Source organism: Stylophora pistillata, chromosome 2, assembly GCF_964205215.1.
Source record: "Stylophora pistillata chromosome 2, jaStyPist1.2, whole genome shotgun sequence".
NCBI classification, from domain to species: Eukaryota; Metazoa; Cnidaria; class Anthozoa; order Scleractinia; family Pocilloporidae; genus Stylophora; species Stylophora pistillata.
In genome coordinates, this window is record NC_142520.1 from 39,172,378 (window position 1) to 39,187,205 (window position 14,828).

Here is a 14,828-nt window from a genome sequence, read left to right on the forward strand (position 1 = left end):
AAAGTGCAAAATGAGATAGATGATTGTCTTTCTGCATCGGTTGTATTTTGTAACTGCACATTGTATATCGTATGCATCTATGCTAGGTTTTGAGCAACCGACTACAAACATAAGAATAACAAATCTCGCTGTGGTTAACGAATTTAGAAAAAGAGAAATGGTCCTCTAGGCATCCAGATTATGCACTGAAAACTTCATGCTCGCTCGTTTGTTCGCATTGTTTACACAACTATGAAGTGGTAAATTTCAAGTCGCCAATAAATTGACGAATTATTCATTCTGTCAAGAGAGTGGGTAAAGAAACTTATTCCCTTGCTCATTAAGGTCATATCTCAAGCATCTTTTAGCAAAGACATGTTAACACGGGTAGAAGTCCGTGTCTGAAAAACGTCGACTGCTTAACCTTCCTATTTCGCGCCAAGAACGAAGGCCTCTATCCAGTCTTACGCGGCTTCTCTGCCGTTCGTGTTGTCAAGAACGTCTGGTGCTTAAGCTCTCTATTTTAAGCCTTCAACGGGGCTCGGTTTCAGTGGTTAATTTTTGATAGTGCGTTATGCGGAGAACCGCACAGGATAACGGGAAAACCGCACTTTCAGATTTTCACAAATTTCTGAAAATTTAGAAATCGCTGAAACTTTAAAACTTTCTTTTTGAAAACAGTATACCAAAGGATATCTTTGGGAAAAATATGAGCAATTCACCAAAATGGTCGTTGACGAACGATTCTCGGTCCTGACAGCCATTCTTAAGTTGCCGTTGCTAGTTTTGCTATTACCTTTGTTTTTCGAGATAAAATGATGCACAACGGATATTCAATTTTATAATGTTTTCCCCTCTTTTCAAATTTGCCTTGTTTTGCTTCCCGCATGCGCTTCATACTATTTCAGTACGGTTCTTACAGATATCAAATTGTTAAAGATATGATACAAATGCACTGAATCATACTTGTAAAATTTTTCAGACGCGCTCTCATTTAATGTGAGGTGATGCGGCTACTGAATAATAATGTAAAATCTCGCACTATTGAGTCCTAACTAATATCATACCTTTTCTTCACAGACAAAATGAACAAATCTGAGCTTCAAGAAAGACTTCTCAGTCCGCAATTAACATAGATTTTAGTCTAGATGCATATGAACTACAAGACTGTCAGGCAAACATGACTTTTTGCATGACCGGCCGTGCTAACAATATTACATTAGATGCAATGAATATATGAAGTTCATATATTTTGAACTGCGGTATTAGATAGGCATGATGCACGATCCTCGCAGTAGAGAGCGCTATTTATGCAATAGCGAAAATCAGACCTGAAAAAAATCAGGCCTGTACGGGATTCGAACCACTGACCTCTGCGATACTAGTCCGCTACAGGCCTGATTTTTTTCAGGTCTGATTTTCGCTATTGCATAAATAGCGCTCTCTACTGCGAGGATCGTGCATCATACGTAATATTACATTAGCTCTATGTTTTGGCTCCCTTGCTCTAGTGATTCAATTATTGATAATGAATTTTTTGTCAGGTTCTGGATAAAACCCAATAAGTATTGTGATTTACAGTCTTAAGTGAAGTTGACAAGTTTGACCACAGAGAAGTTAATATAATAAGATCACTTTCAAATTGTATATGATGTACCAGCTTGTTGTCAAGAATACCATCATTGCAATGACCAACCCCACGATCCACAATAAGCAATGGTACGTTTCCCCAATTGGTACTTTGACGAAGTGTGACATGAGGAGGGGGGGAGCTATGATTGCGCTTTTGCACAAGTATTGGCACAAACATGCAGCGTAGTTGTTCATTACAAAGGTAGGTGTCCCTCTAAAGGCAGAAGTGGGAATAATCTTCGAGTCGATTCCTCTCAAGAATTCTCAATTTTTTGTTCCCATACCGATGAAAATATGAATGTGATTCATACACATTTTGACAAGATGCTTTGATGATAAATTTGATCCCATATCTGCACTTTCCCCTCCAGTCGAAAAGTAAAGATTATCAGTTTAGCATATATCAGTTATGTTTTTCACCTCACATAAAGTGATTGCTAAAAAGAAGGTGTAAAAAAGGCAGAATTGTGCGTTGTTCACAAGTAGGTGTACTTGTGATTAAAGGATTTAGACGTTTGCCTAATAAATCAAAATTACTATTTGGTATGTAAGCTTCACAGAAAAACAGGAAAGCCCAGTTTTGGTATGCTTTCTTTCTTAAACCAGTTAGAAATGGCAGACAGCTCAATGTTTCTTTTCACAAAGAAAAGGAAGACGCTTTCCACAGCTTGTATCTTCCCAGGTCCCGTCACTAATAAGCATTTGGACGCAGTCTTGATATTTGTACGCGTTGTTTGGCTCGTTTGCGTGCCACTTTTCGTATGTAACGTGACTCCCATCTGGCCAAAGGAAATCTCCCTCTGTGGTTACGTCATTTAGTCCGATCCAAACACCAAGCAAGGCTTCATTATTTGGATGATCTGAAAAAGTAAACCCAGGTTGGAAACTAGATTACCAAAGCGAATTCGCAACTTATGCTTACCTGATATGTTAGTCCATAGGTTAAAGGTATTTTAACATGATTCTAAGCGATTGATCACAGTACAAATTTTGCATTTTAAATGCTAATAATTAGGTGAATTAGCTTTCATGTTTTGAAGTATCAAAATTTTGAAATTACTTAAAGCTATTTCCATTTCTCTTATGGACCATTCCTGACAATCAGTGAAATATTTCCGTGGACTTTTTCAGACATTTTGTGTCAGTATGGACAAAAGTAGAAATGTTGTGTATCATAGCGCGAAATCCGATGGTCTTGGGCTCGATTCCTCGTTGGGAAATCAAATTTTCTTTGCCCGAAATCAAAGAACAAAACAAATATCGCTTGTTGAAATGAGTTTTAAAAGCTGGAGTGTTTGGCAACCATCTTAACAACTTCTCAACGGGAGTCTTAAGTTTGTCTGAAGGACTCGGCACTTAGTTGCCGTTATGAACTTTCAGTTAGTTAACTTTGTTGTACCTCTCATATTAAATATCTCCTCAGTGCTTAGAGTAGAATTAACAATCATGAGATTTCTCAGATATCCTTTCATTGTTTCATTTCTATCTCTCTTCAGCCCAATGTCGAAGAATTCGTAGTTATAAGCGGTTGGACTATACTTGCTCGGGCCACCAGAATTCCCTATATTATTATCGTCAAGGTATAAGTGAACTTTGTTCTTAGTCTCGTCCCACACTGCGGCAGCAAGAAACCATTCGTCAATTTTTGGAGATCTGTCAAAAATGGTATAACTTAACTTTACTTAAACATTTCCCATAGTGCATAGGTGAGGGAAATAAAATAATAGTGCACGAATTGGTTTTAATTAAAGGGCCTTGGACATATATAGAAAAATGAAAAAAAAAAACAAAAGCCTCCCCGGCTTTAAATACTCTGTTGAATCTTTTTTCTGCGTAGGGATCTTTACTGAAACTGGAAAGGTATAAACTAAATTCATAATCATTTTAAAGATTACATGAGTTACTCCTACCCAGCATAAAGATTGATTAGGTCCTGGCGCTCATCATTTGGCGCGTAATGATTTCGGATCTGAATATGGAGTGCGTTGTTTAAGAAGGCAGTAAAACGAAAAAGATAAGGACATTTCCAGTATCCATAAATAGTCGCAGGACTTCTAACAGGATCCTCTAATTTGACCCAACTGGCCAAAGTAAAACTGGTTTGCAAAAAATCAACGGCTGGAGTTGTGGCATAGGCATTTTGTCCGTCGAGGTACAATGCTTTCACAGCCCTGGAGCTTTCTTCTTCATGTCTCGCTCCGTTGAAAAGGCTGTTGAAAAAGTAAAACAGAATTTCTCAATTGTGATGGATGCTTTATGTTCAGCCGCAGTCTTTTCTCTACCTAGTTGAACAGATCTAAGGGGAGGCAGATCGAGTCTTCTGGCAGAGGGAACCTTTAATTGCGCCTTGTGGACATTTGAAGATGTGCCGGATTGTTTTTATTAAATGCCGACAATGAGGAGCCCACCCCACCCCCCCGAGGAGCCCACCCCACCCCGCGGTGCGTTTGTTTTGTTGAGCCGTAAACAGGTAATACGGAGGAAGTGAAATAAATATTGCTCTCAAAAGTAACGTCTGCTCTCTAAAGTAACGTCTGCTCCCTGCACACACAGAATTGGGAGCCTGTTAAGGATGATGATCTTAGCCTAACCTGACATCAACGTCGGTACCATCTAGAAACCAGTGGCCAATCAAGTCTTTACCTATCATATAGAAAAAATAGTTTACCTCAGATCTAATTTCAATTATCACAGTTTGCAATAACTTACTGTTTGAAAATGCCTTTGATATCATAAAAGTGTTAACTAGCAGAAGTTTCTTAACTTTGACGTTTAGTGCTAAAACACATATAAAGAGAAACGGGAATAAATCTGACGAAACAAAAAAATACAGTTACTTATAACCGATCTACCTACAAGTCCTTTGATAGATTAGAGGTAAGAGAGTGGAGTGTAATGAGAGTGAAATTTTGTATATTCTAGTTAAAAACGAGCGATAAAAAATATGAACAACGTTTGGACCGCTCCACGGTCATTTTCAAGTTTTATTACAAGACTCGGGCAGTCAGAGGGCCAATAACTAAAATCAACCAATCAAAATGCTCTATTGCCGGTCCAATATTCTCTAAGTATTGGACCGGGCACTGTCCCGAATGGTCCCGAATGATACCGCACTTGTGTCCCTTTGAACTTCAGTCGTATAATAAATCTCTTATTAACCAAGCTTGCTCGGGACCGTACTGGAAGAATATCGGCCCTCCGTCTTTTTTGTACGGACCTCGCTGCGCTCGGTCCGTACTGTCAAGACCTCGGGCCGATATTCTCCCAGTTCGGCCCTCGCGCTTGGTTAATAAGATATCTAGAGTTCATGAGTAAATTTCTGCATATCGGTAATCGGCAACCATGAAAGAGAACATGGAATCGAACCATGTGAGATCGCAAAGAACTTTAGGGTCCTGAGGAAATGCTCAAACAAGTTCGATTGTTTGATTTTCTAAATGTTTTTTATTCGAGACCTTAAGCCAAAACTGAACAAACAGAGCGATTCTATTCGCGCGAAGGTGTTTGCTTAACACTTCATATCAATTAATTTTTAACCCTTTCCCCGCTTATTTACACTTCATTTTTGCACTTTGTTATTACTTATTAGCTCTATTGTTTACATGTAAACACTTAGCTTTTACTTTCATTCCGTTGTTTCAGAAATCGTATATATGCGGAAATTTACTCATGAACTCTAACTTGAAAATGACCGTGGAGCGGTCGAAACGTCATTCATATTTTTTATCGCTCGTTTTTATCACTAGATATTTCAGTTAAATATCGGCTTTATGAACGTGCCTTCTGTATTCGGCTTGATCTGTTTGAGTAGCTGGGAAACAAATTCATTTTCGTTTTCCTGCTTTATTGACAAAAGTTCTCCACCAATTGAATGACAAAACTGTCGTGCTTGTCCCCAGGTCTTTCTGTAGTGAAACAATTTGAGGAGCTTGGAACCCAGTCTGTACCAGTCATCTGGAAGAGCTGTGACAATACACAAACAGCGTTATAATCCATTAAATATGTTTGCTTGCTCGGGATTGGTTTAAACCCGTCACGTTAGCGACCATGTATCAGCTAAAGTAAAATATAAAACACAGCAGTAGATCTACAGTGTGATGATTTCAATAAAAAACTGAGAAATGCTTCATTACATAACCCCAGAGACGCAGAAGGTACTAAGCAAGGGGAAAGGCAACATAATTAAAAATAACTGTAAAAAACTGGCTCATTGCATAATAAGGGAAATTCATTGAGCAGTCTTACCGTCTTTGTAGCTGCATTGGTCCACTGTACAATGTTCGACTTCCTGAAGGTAATATAAATGTGTCTTTTAGAGGGGCTAGCCTTGTCTATTACAGTGTTAAGGATGTGCATTTCCAGAACTAGAGATTTTGAGTATTGCTTATATACTGCTCCATAATGAATCTCTTCCTCGAGTAAAACGTGCTAAATTAAGAACATTTGTCTCTAGTATTCTCAAACATCAGAACAGCCACTCACTCACTCACTCACTCACTCACTCACTCACTCACTCTCTCTCTCTCTCACTCAGAAGGTCGTAGTCTTTACTATTGAATTCCATCAATTGCTCTTAATACAGCTGACAAGACCGAGCCACGAGGATTTACAAGCCTCAAAAGTGTGCCCGTAACACTTGAGCGGTAGAATCACCGTGACAATAAATCAATTATCATTTTTGCTTTTCAATTATAGGTTCTTAACATATAATCTTAAATACCAAGGATAGTTAAAGCATTACCGCTATCTGATGATATTGACCTCCAGGACTTGATACCAAATGTTGTGGGTCAGCAGTTTTGGTAGAATTGTTCAGCTCACACGTGACCCACCCATTTGGTAACCTTCTGACGTTCAGAGAGAAACACAGAGGAATGTCTACGCATTTCCATCCACATGATATTGGTTTAGAATCAGTCACAGTCTTAATGACGTGATTTTGTAGAGCAAAACCTTCTTCCTTGAAAAACTTAGCAGTTCTGCATCCAGCCACCAGAGGCAAATAAAACAAGGTCAATATCAACTGCATTCTATGAAGAGAAATTTATAACGTCATGGTAACTGACACCAGTGCGCTTGGAGTTATATCGTTTACGAAAAACACGTGTAAACCGTATCAAATATATGAATATATGAACTTATCGAAACAATGTGAAAGACAAATACAACTCATCAACCTCAAAGTACAAATTTATAAAGGTCATCCCTTAAGTTCGTGGTGATTCATATTATTTCAACGAAGAAGTCAAATCTCTGAGCCCTTTTTCTGAATCTAAGGATAAATGTTTTGTTTCTTAGATTTCGCTCCTTCGTGTAACTCCCTTGTTTTAAGTAAGCAGACGGTCGCTGCCCTTAATTTCCTTTATTTCAAAGTCTCAATGATTTCGTGCTCTCAAGACATAACAAAAACATTTACATCAATGAAAAATCTTAAACGCGTGGGAAAATGAAATAAAATTACAATTTCACCCCGGACCTCTCAAGTTTTTTTTTGTTTTTGTAACTTATTTTTTAGTTTAAATTACACCGCGAGAAATTACATATTTTTTAAGCAGACTCTTAGCTCGATAGCTAAAGGTTGTTTTGATGTTCTTCACTAACAAAAAAAGAAACAGTCACATTACAGGGAGATTCAACACATCTTTCCTACCTTTTTTTCCAAGCTGACCGTATTTTAAAACTTAAATTTTAGGAAGGCAGTTAAAAAAGTTTCGTCTGGAAACTTGCTACTCTTTTATCGAAGTTCCTCTTCTGTTTATGACTTGTTTGTTCTATAAGGTCTTGATATGCATTTGATTTTCTCGATTTTCTTAATGATGTTTAAGGTTGTGGTGTGCTTCCATATCTGGACACACTGCCCACGCTCAATCCATTGTTTTCTTGAGTTGCGAGTGATGACATGGTTGTCGTTCTGATGATAAATGAAATTTCACCAACCACGAGAGGGAATAGCGAATGATAAACACGCGACTATATTCTTTAGAGCCCCCACACTCACACGTCACAGAGATTGATGATTACCTCTCCGAAACTGTTAAGCCTGAAGGATATCGAACCTCTGCTCAAAAATGACTTCCCTCAAGCATTTAGAAAATGATTGGCTGACAAGAAGCTTGCATGGACGCTATCAATTCCTTTTTTTTATTATTATTACTTTTAAGTTGTTCTTAAAGAACAAATTAAAAAAAATAATAATAAAAATTAAATAATAATAATAATAGTAATAAATAAATAATAAATAATAATATAATAATAAAAATTCTGAGAAACTGATTTTTCACCACTTTATATTTACCGAATAAATCAAGATCTTGCAAGGCATTTAGCACATTTGATCTGTTTCAAGGCACCAGAATTACGTCAAAACTTCCGAGGGAAAGTACATCCAAAGTAGAACGCGACCATCGAAGTGTTAACACAAACAGAGGCCTTCTATGAATGATAATCAAAGGTGACTTTGTAGAAAGCATCTCTGTAACTATTATATTAAAAACGTGCCTATGGAAACACCATGGTTCTTTATTTTCTTAATGGTAGAAATTTTTATCTTGTCTTACAGCTCTGCGATTTTGGAAAGCGATATATCACTGTCACAAGTGACAGAAAAAAAATACTGAGAAACAGCAGTGCACCATATAGGATTTATAAAACTCAGCTGAGATCAAATAGACTGTTCAGTTTTCGTTCCTTTACTAAATGTTGAAGCTGTGCGAGTAGATAGTCGCTATAAAGAAAGGCCATTTAAACTTCTTTCATTCTCCGAACAAATTTCAAAATTGTAAAGCTTTTCTGTCACCTGTATAGAATAGTTATGCCACATTCACGCCTATTATCCTGCATTGCAAACGTAAAACTCGAGATGTGATCAAAATAGTTTTCATTATATATCAACAAATTGTTCAAAAAATGTGTGGTGTAACGATTATGTTTTGAATACATCAATTTAATGAAAAATATCCTTTATCTGTTTGTTAGAAATTAAAAGATATCATGAACATTTTAACATTGTGCTCCTCTGCGGAGAATAATAAATTGCGAGGTTTTGGCTAGGAATATTAAAATTAAAACTTTCTTCAGGAACGAGAAATTATTCCATCTAATTTGCTTGAAATAATTTTAATTTCTTATTTCAAAGTTGTTTTTCATTCTTAGAGTGTCGACTAGTGTTGAAGAAAGCTGTCTTACTTTGAAGATGCAACACCTTTTCTGTGGAGTTTTCTTGGTGAGAAATTCAAACCGTCCTAAAATGACGCTGTCATCAGCATTTGTCGTTTGGTTACTGCAATTGTAGTCACGACTTTCAAAAGAAAAACCTTTAATCAATAAGTAATATCTTGTTCCTGTTTGTTCCTTGAGACTTAATCACACTGCCTTTTCCAGTCCAAAAACGGTTCAAGTGACAGAAGAAAAGTTTTGAGAAACAACAAAAATATGAAAAAGGTGCACCACATTGGCTTTATAGCGCCAAGATGAGATCAAAGGCTGTTCCTCATCTAAATGCTGCGAGTTTACTTGAATAATGCTGACTGTTTTGTTTCGTTTTGTTTTCTTTTCGCATAACCTTAGGTTAGATTAAGAACTGGTCTGGCGTCTCTCTGACGCAACATTAAGAACAAAAAGTGTTCCAAAACTTTGCACCAAACAAAAAGTCGTACAAAGTTGTACAATAATAAAAAGAAATGCCATTTAAACTTGTTTCATTCTATGACCAAATTTCAGAATTTAAGGCTTCCTTTCACCTGTAGCGATCAGTTATGTCACGTTCACGTCTATCGTGCTGCATCCCACACAAAAATTGTTTTTTCTTTTTTTTTTTTTTCGATAAGTGAAATAATAGAGCAGCTGCGTCAAACTTGTCTCCAAAGGGTAAAAATCGCAATAGGCTACCACAGCGTCACTTATTCTTTTCTTCTTCACTTAAATTATAACCGTTATCTTCAATGGCGGTGTGCGTTAACCGCCCTCGTGAAAGAGTAGAAACTATTTAATTTAAAAAGCATGGTGTTATCAAAATTTCCTTTTTGAAATGTGTTTGTAGCCATAGCGGCAGACAAGGTTAATCGTTTTATTTGAAAGCAACTATACATTTTTGCATAGTTCTCGATATTAATGGCGATGTTTATTTCTTACACAACAAGGAAGATTACATGTGCTATACAGCAGTGTGTATTCCAGAGTTGGCCTAATGGGCTTCCATGTATGATTTGAGGCGACGGTTTTTTAAGAAAGGGGTCCCAATAAAAGAAGTACCATATAACGAGTTTTAAATAATTATTCTATTCGGTGAGAAACTTCGATGAAAAGAAAGGCGATTGTTATATTTAGAGGGTATAAAATTCAAAGTTAGAACGAGAAATTATTCTATCTAATTTGCTTGAAATAATATTAATTTCCTATTTCAAAGTTGTTTTTCATTCTTAGAGTGTCGACTAGTGTTTAAGAAAGCTGTCTTACCTTTAAAGATGCAACACCTTTTCAATGGAGTTTTCTTGGTGAGAAATTCAAACCGTCTTAAAATGACGCTGTCATCAGCATTTGTCGTTTGGTTACTGCAATTGTAGTCACGACTGTCAAAAGAAAAACTTTTGTCAATAAGTAATATCTTGTTCCTGTTTGTTCCTTGAGACTTAATCACACTGCCTTTTTCAGTCCAAAAACGGTTCAAGTGACAGAAGAAAAGTTTTGAGAAACAACGAATATATGAAAAAGGTGCACTACATTGGCTTTATAGCGCCAAGATGAGATCAAAGGCTGTTCCTCATCTAAATGCTGCGAGTTTACTTGAATAATGCTGACTGTTTTGTTTCGTTTTGTTTTTTTTTTCGCATAACCTTAGGTTAGATTAAGAACTGGTCTGGCGTCTCTCTGACGCAACATTAAGAACGAAAAGTGTTCCAAATCTTTGCACCTAACAAAAAGTCGTAGAAAGTTGTAGAACAATAAAAAGAAATGCCATTTAAACTTGTTTCATTCTATGACCAAATTTCAGAATTTAAGGCTTCCTGTCACCTGTAGCGATCAGTTATGTCACGTTCACGTCTATCGTGCTTCATCCCACACAAAAATTGTTTTTTCTTTTTTTTTTTTTTTCGATAAGTGAAATAATAGAGCAGCTGCGTCAAACTTGTCTCCAAAGGGTAAAAATCGCAATAGGCTACCACAGCGTCACTTATTCTTTTCTTCTTCACTTAAATTATAACCGTTATCTTCAATGGCGGTGTGCGTTAACCGCCCTCGTGGAAGAGTAGAAACTATTTAATTTAAAAAGCATGGTGTTATCAAAATTTCCTTTTTGAAATGTGTTTGTAGCCATAGCGGCAGACAATGTTAATCGTTTTATTGAAAGCAACTATACATTTTTGCATAGTTCTCGATATTAATGGCGATGTTTATTTCTTACACATCAAGGGAGAATACATGTGCTATACAGCAGTGTGTATTCCAGAGTTGGCCTAATGGGCTTCCATGTATAATTTGAGGCGACGGTTTTTTAAGAAAGGGTCCCAATAAAAGAAGTACCATATAACGAGTTTTAAATAATTATTCTATTCGGTGAGAAGCTTCGATGAAAAGAAAGGCGATCGTTATATTTAGGGGCTATAAAATTCAAAGTTAGAACGAGAAATTATTCCATCTAATTTGCTTGAAATAATATTAATTTCCTATATCAAAGTTGTTTTTCATTCTTAGAGTGTCGACTAGTGTTTAAGAAAGCTGTCTTTCCTTTGAAGATGCAACACCTTTTCTGTGGAGTTTTCTTGGTGAGAAATTCAAACCGTCTTAAAATGACGCTGTCATCAGCATTTGTCGTTTGGTTACTGCAATTGTAGTCACGACTGTCAAAAGAAAGACTTTTATCAATAAGTAATATCTTGTTCCTCTTTGTTCCTTGAGACTTAATCACACTGCCTTTTTCAGTCCAAAAACGGTTCAAGTGACAGAAGAAAAGTTTTGAGAAACAACGAAAATATGAAAAAGGTGCACCACATTGGCTTTATAGCGCCAAGATGAGATCAAAGGCTGTTCCTCATCTAAATGCTGCAAGTGTACTTGAATAATGTTGACTGTTTTGTTTCGTTTTGTTTTTTTTTTCTTTTTTGCATAGCCTTAGGTTAGATTAAGAACTGGTCTGGCGTCTCTCTGACGCAACATTAAGAACGAAAAGTGTTCCAAAACTTTGCACCTAACAAAAAGTCGTAGAAAGTTGTAGAACAATAAAAAGAAATGCCATTTAAACTTGTTTCATTCTATGACCAAATTTCAGAATTTAAGGCTTCCTTTCACCTGTAGCGATCAGTTATGTCACGTTCACGTCTATCGTGCTGCATCCCACACAAAAAATTCGAGATGTGATGAAGATAAATTTCATCATTATAGATGAACAAAAAGTTCGAAAAACTGTAATGTAAAGATCCGACGAAGGGCTAACGCTCGAAACGTCAGCTTTTATAATCGTAACGGTGGCCATTTTACCATTTCAACTTTGTTGATATATTCAAATTATTGTGATGTAAAGATCATGTCTTGAATCTATCGTTTTAAAAAAAATGCTTTCTCTGTTAATTAGAGATTTAGTGATATCATGTAAATTTTAACAACTAATTTTACGGCAGAAAATGATAAAATGCTAAGTCTAGGCAAGGAACATAAAACTCAAGACTAATCGCTTTAAGATTTAACTTTCTTCATGGGCTGAAAATTTTCAGATCTAATTCGCTCCGAAACTTTTTTCTCTTTTTTTATTTTTTAAGGGGAAGAACTAGTGTTCTCTCAATTATTTAAGTGTAGTGTTTTCATTCCTAGAGTGTTGATTAGTGTTAAAAAAAAAACTAGCTTACCTTTGAAGATGCAGCATCTTTTCTGTGGAGTTTTTATTTTTTTTTCAGAAATTCAGAACGTCTTAAAATGAGACTATTGCCAGCATTTGCCGTCTTGTTACCGTAGGTGCAGTTACGATAGTCAAAAGAAAAAAAAAACATTACCAATGATAAATTTCTTGTTTCTGTTTGTTTCTTGAGGATATATATAACAATTCTTTTTTTAGTCGTGAAACGGTGAAGAATTTATCTAGAAATGTCGTAATTTCTCAAGATGAGTATCTCGATTGTTACTTTGAGAAAACAGGAAATGTATTTACTTTCTTAAATTTTCCGTCAGCCATAAGAATGAAGAAATTGAAGGACTCGGTAATGATGGAAGGAATCGCACACACCCTGTGGAGCAGAATGATGATAAGAAATAACACGTTTTTGATCCTCACAACGCACGCGCAGACATTAGTACCATAATAAAGTAAGTATCAGCTTAGATAAATTATTTGCCTAGCACAAATCAAACCTATACACGGGTTTCTACTTGTATTTTACTCAGTTTTCTAATAATTTTGTATCATTATTAGGTTATAAATTATTTCGTGGACACAAGTTAACACATCTAAGTAATTAACTTAAACAAAGAAAGACGTAAAATGAGTTAAAAGGTGTCTGCATTCTTAAAATACGAATGAAAACTGAGAAACTCCGCACGTCTTAAGTGAACTCTGTGCCATCTAGGTTTGAAAAGAAAAAGAGAACTGCATGCTTTGCGAGATCATCCAAAATCGAAGAAGTCTTTCATACATCGTTAGAACTTTGGAAGACTTTGATTTCAAAGCCATCGCTTAAAGTTATCGGTTTTCTTTCTTTTCTTTTCTTTTTTTTTTTTTTTTTCGATAAGTGAAATAATAGAGCAGCTGCATCAAACTTGTCTCCAAAGGGTAAAGATCGCAATAGACTACCACAGCTTCACTTATTCTTTTCTTCTTCACTTAAATTATAACCGTTATCTTCAATGGCGGTGTGCGTTAACCGCCCTCGCGGAAGAGTAGAAACTATTTAATTTAAAAAGCATGGTGTTATCAAAATTTCCTTTTTGAAATGTGTTTGTAGCCATAGCGGCAGACAATGTAAGTCGTTTTATTGAAAGCAACTATACATTTTTGCATAGTTCTCGATATTAATGGCGATGTCTATTTCTTACACAGCAAGGGAGAATACATGAGCTATACAGCAGTGTGTATTCCAGAGTTGGCCTAATGGGCTTCCATGTATAATTTGAGGCGACGGTTTTTTAAGAAAGGGATCCGAATAAAAGAAGTACCATATAACGAATTTTGAATAATTATTCTATTTGGTGAGAAACTTCGATGAAAAGAAAGGCGATCGTTATATTTAGAGGATATAAAATTCAAAGTTAGTAACGGAACGACCTAACTTTACCGACGGATCGAAATAGACCAATCACGACCGACTTACGCCACTTGAATCTTACAGCCAATAACATCACGAAAAAACTGACCAATCATTTTACACCTACTGAAATAAGAACATTCTACTAACAACAACTATTCACTTCACTCTGATGATGACTTTCGCACAGGTTGTCGAAACGTCAGGCACTACTTATTGCACTTATTGCAAAAAGATATACATCGGCGAAACAGGCAGAAAACTAGGTGACCGATTCCGAGAACACCTTCGAGACGTGGAAAAGAATGACAAGTACACATCGAAACCAGTCGCTAGGCATTTTAATTTACCTAATCATTCTAAGCAACATATGGCAATCTGCGGTCTTTCCTTACACTTAGGTAGCACGGAAAGCCGTAAAAATCTTGAACAAAAGTTCATCTTTCAAACCTGCAGTCTAAATCCCACAGGGATCAACGAACGCTTTTCATTCCACTAATTTAACCTTGTTTTTCTCGTTGCCATGTTCCCACCAATAACGTAGCTCCATTCTCTGCCTTTAAAAGCACACACAACCCACAATTCCTCTATTCGCTCCGACGAAGGGCTAACGCTCGAAACGTGAGCTTTTGTAATCGTTACGGTGGCCAATTTACCATTTCAACTTTGTTGATATATCCAAATTACTTCTCATAACTACACTCACCCAGACGATCACACTACACTTTCACATGTTACCCCAGGGTTCAAGCCATTTACTGCATCACTTAGCTTCGTTGTTAACTCGCAATTTCACGCTAAATACCGCGCTTCGCTAACCAATCAGGATGCGAGATTTTATTCAATGATCCAATTCTACACTTTTGCTCTGACGCCTCTTTCGCCATTAATAGAGGTCATTCAAATCATCAACCCAGTTAATAAAACCTTATCCACCCCAAATACTTGTCTTTAACTCGCTGCAGCTCTAAATACTTCTTTTTCTGTGTC

General features: G+C 36.5%; 1 protein-coding gene across 2 annotated transcripts; it reads right to left on the reverse strand.

The window, feature by feature from the left end:
• Nucleotides 1–945: 945 nt before the first annotated feature.
• On the reverse strand, nt 946–10,992 carry LOC111343357 (uncharacterized). 2 transcript variants are annotated; one of them, XM_088751189.1, is made up of 9 exons: nt 10,621–10,992; nt 10,066–10,178; nt 6,353–6,641; nt 5,857–5,899; nt 5,392–5,574; nt 4,203–4,254; nt 3,522–3,821; nt 3,011–3,264; nt 946–2,471 (listed from the first exon to the last, which is right to left on the reverse strand). In XM_088751189.1, the coding sequence occupies exons 3-9, from the start codon at nt 6,638–6,640 to the stop codon at nt 2,236–2,238; spliced, it is 1,356 nt and encodes a 451-aa protein (XP_088607315.1). In that variant the 5' UTR covers nt 6,641; nt 10,066–10,178; nt 10,621–10,992; the 3' UTR covers nt 946–2,235. The 2 variants fall into 2 exon arrangements, with proteins under 2 accessions (XP_088607315.1, XP_088607314.1); XM_088751188.1 differs by lacking the exons at nt 10,066–10,178; nt 10,621–10,992 and adding an exon at nt 7,907–8,043.
• Nucleotides 10,993–14,828: the final 3,836 nt, after the last annotated feature.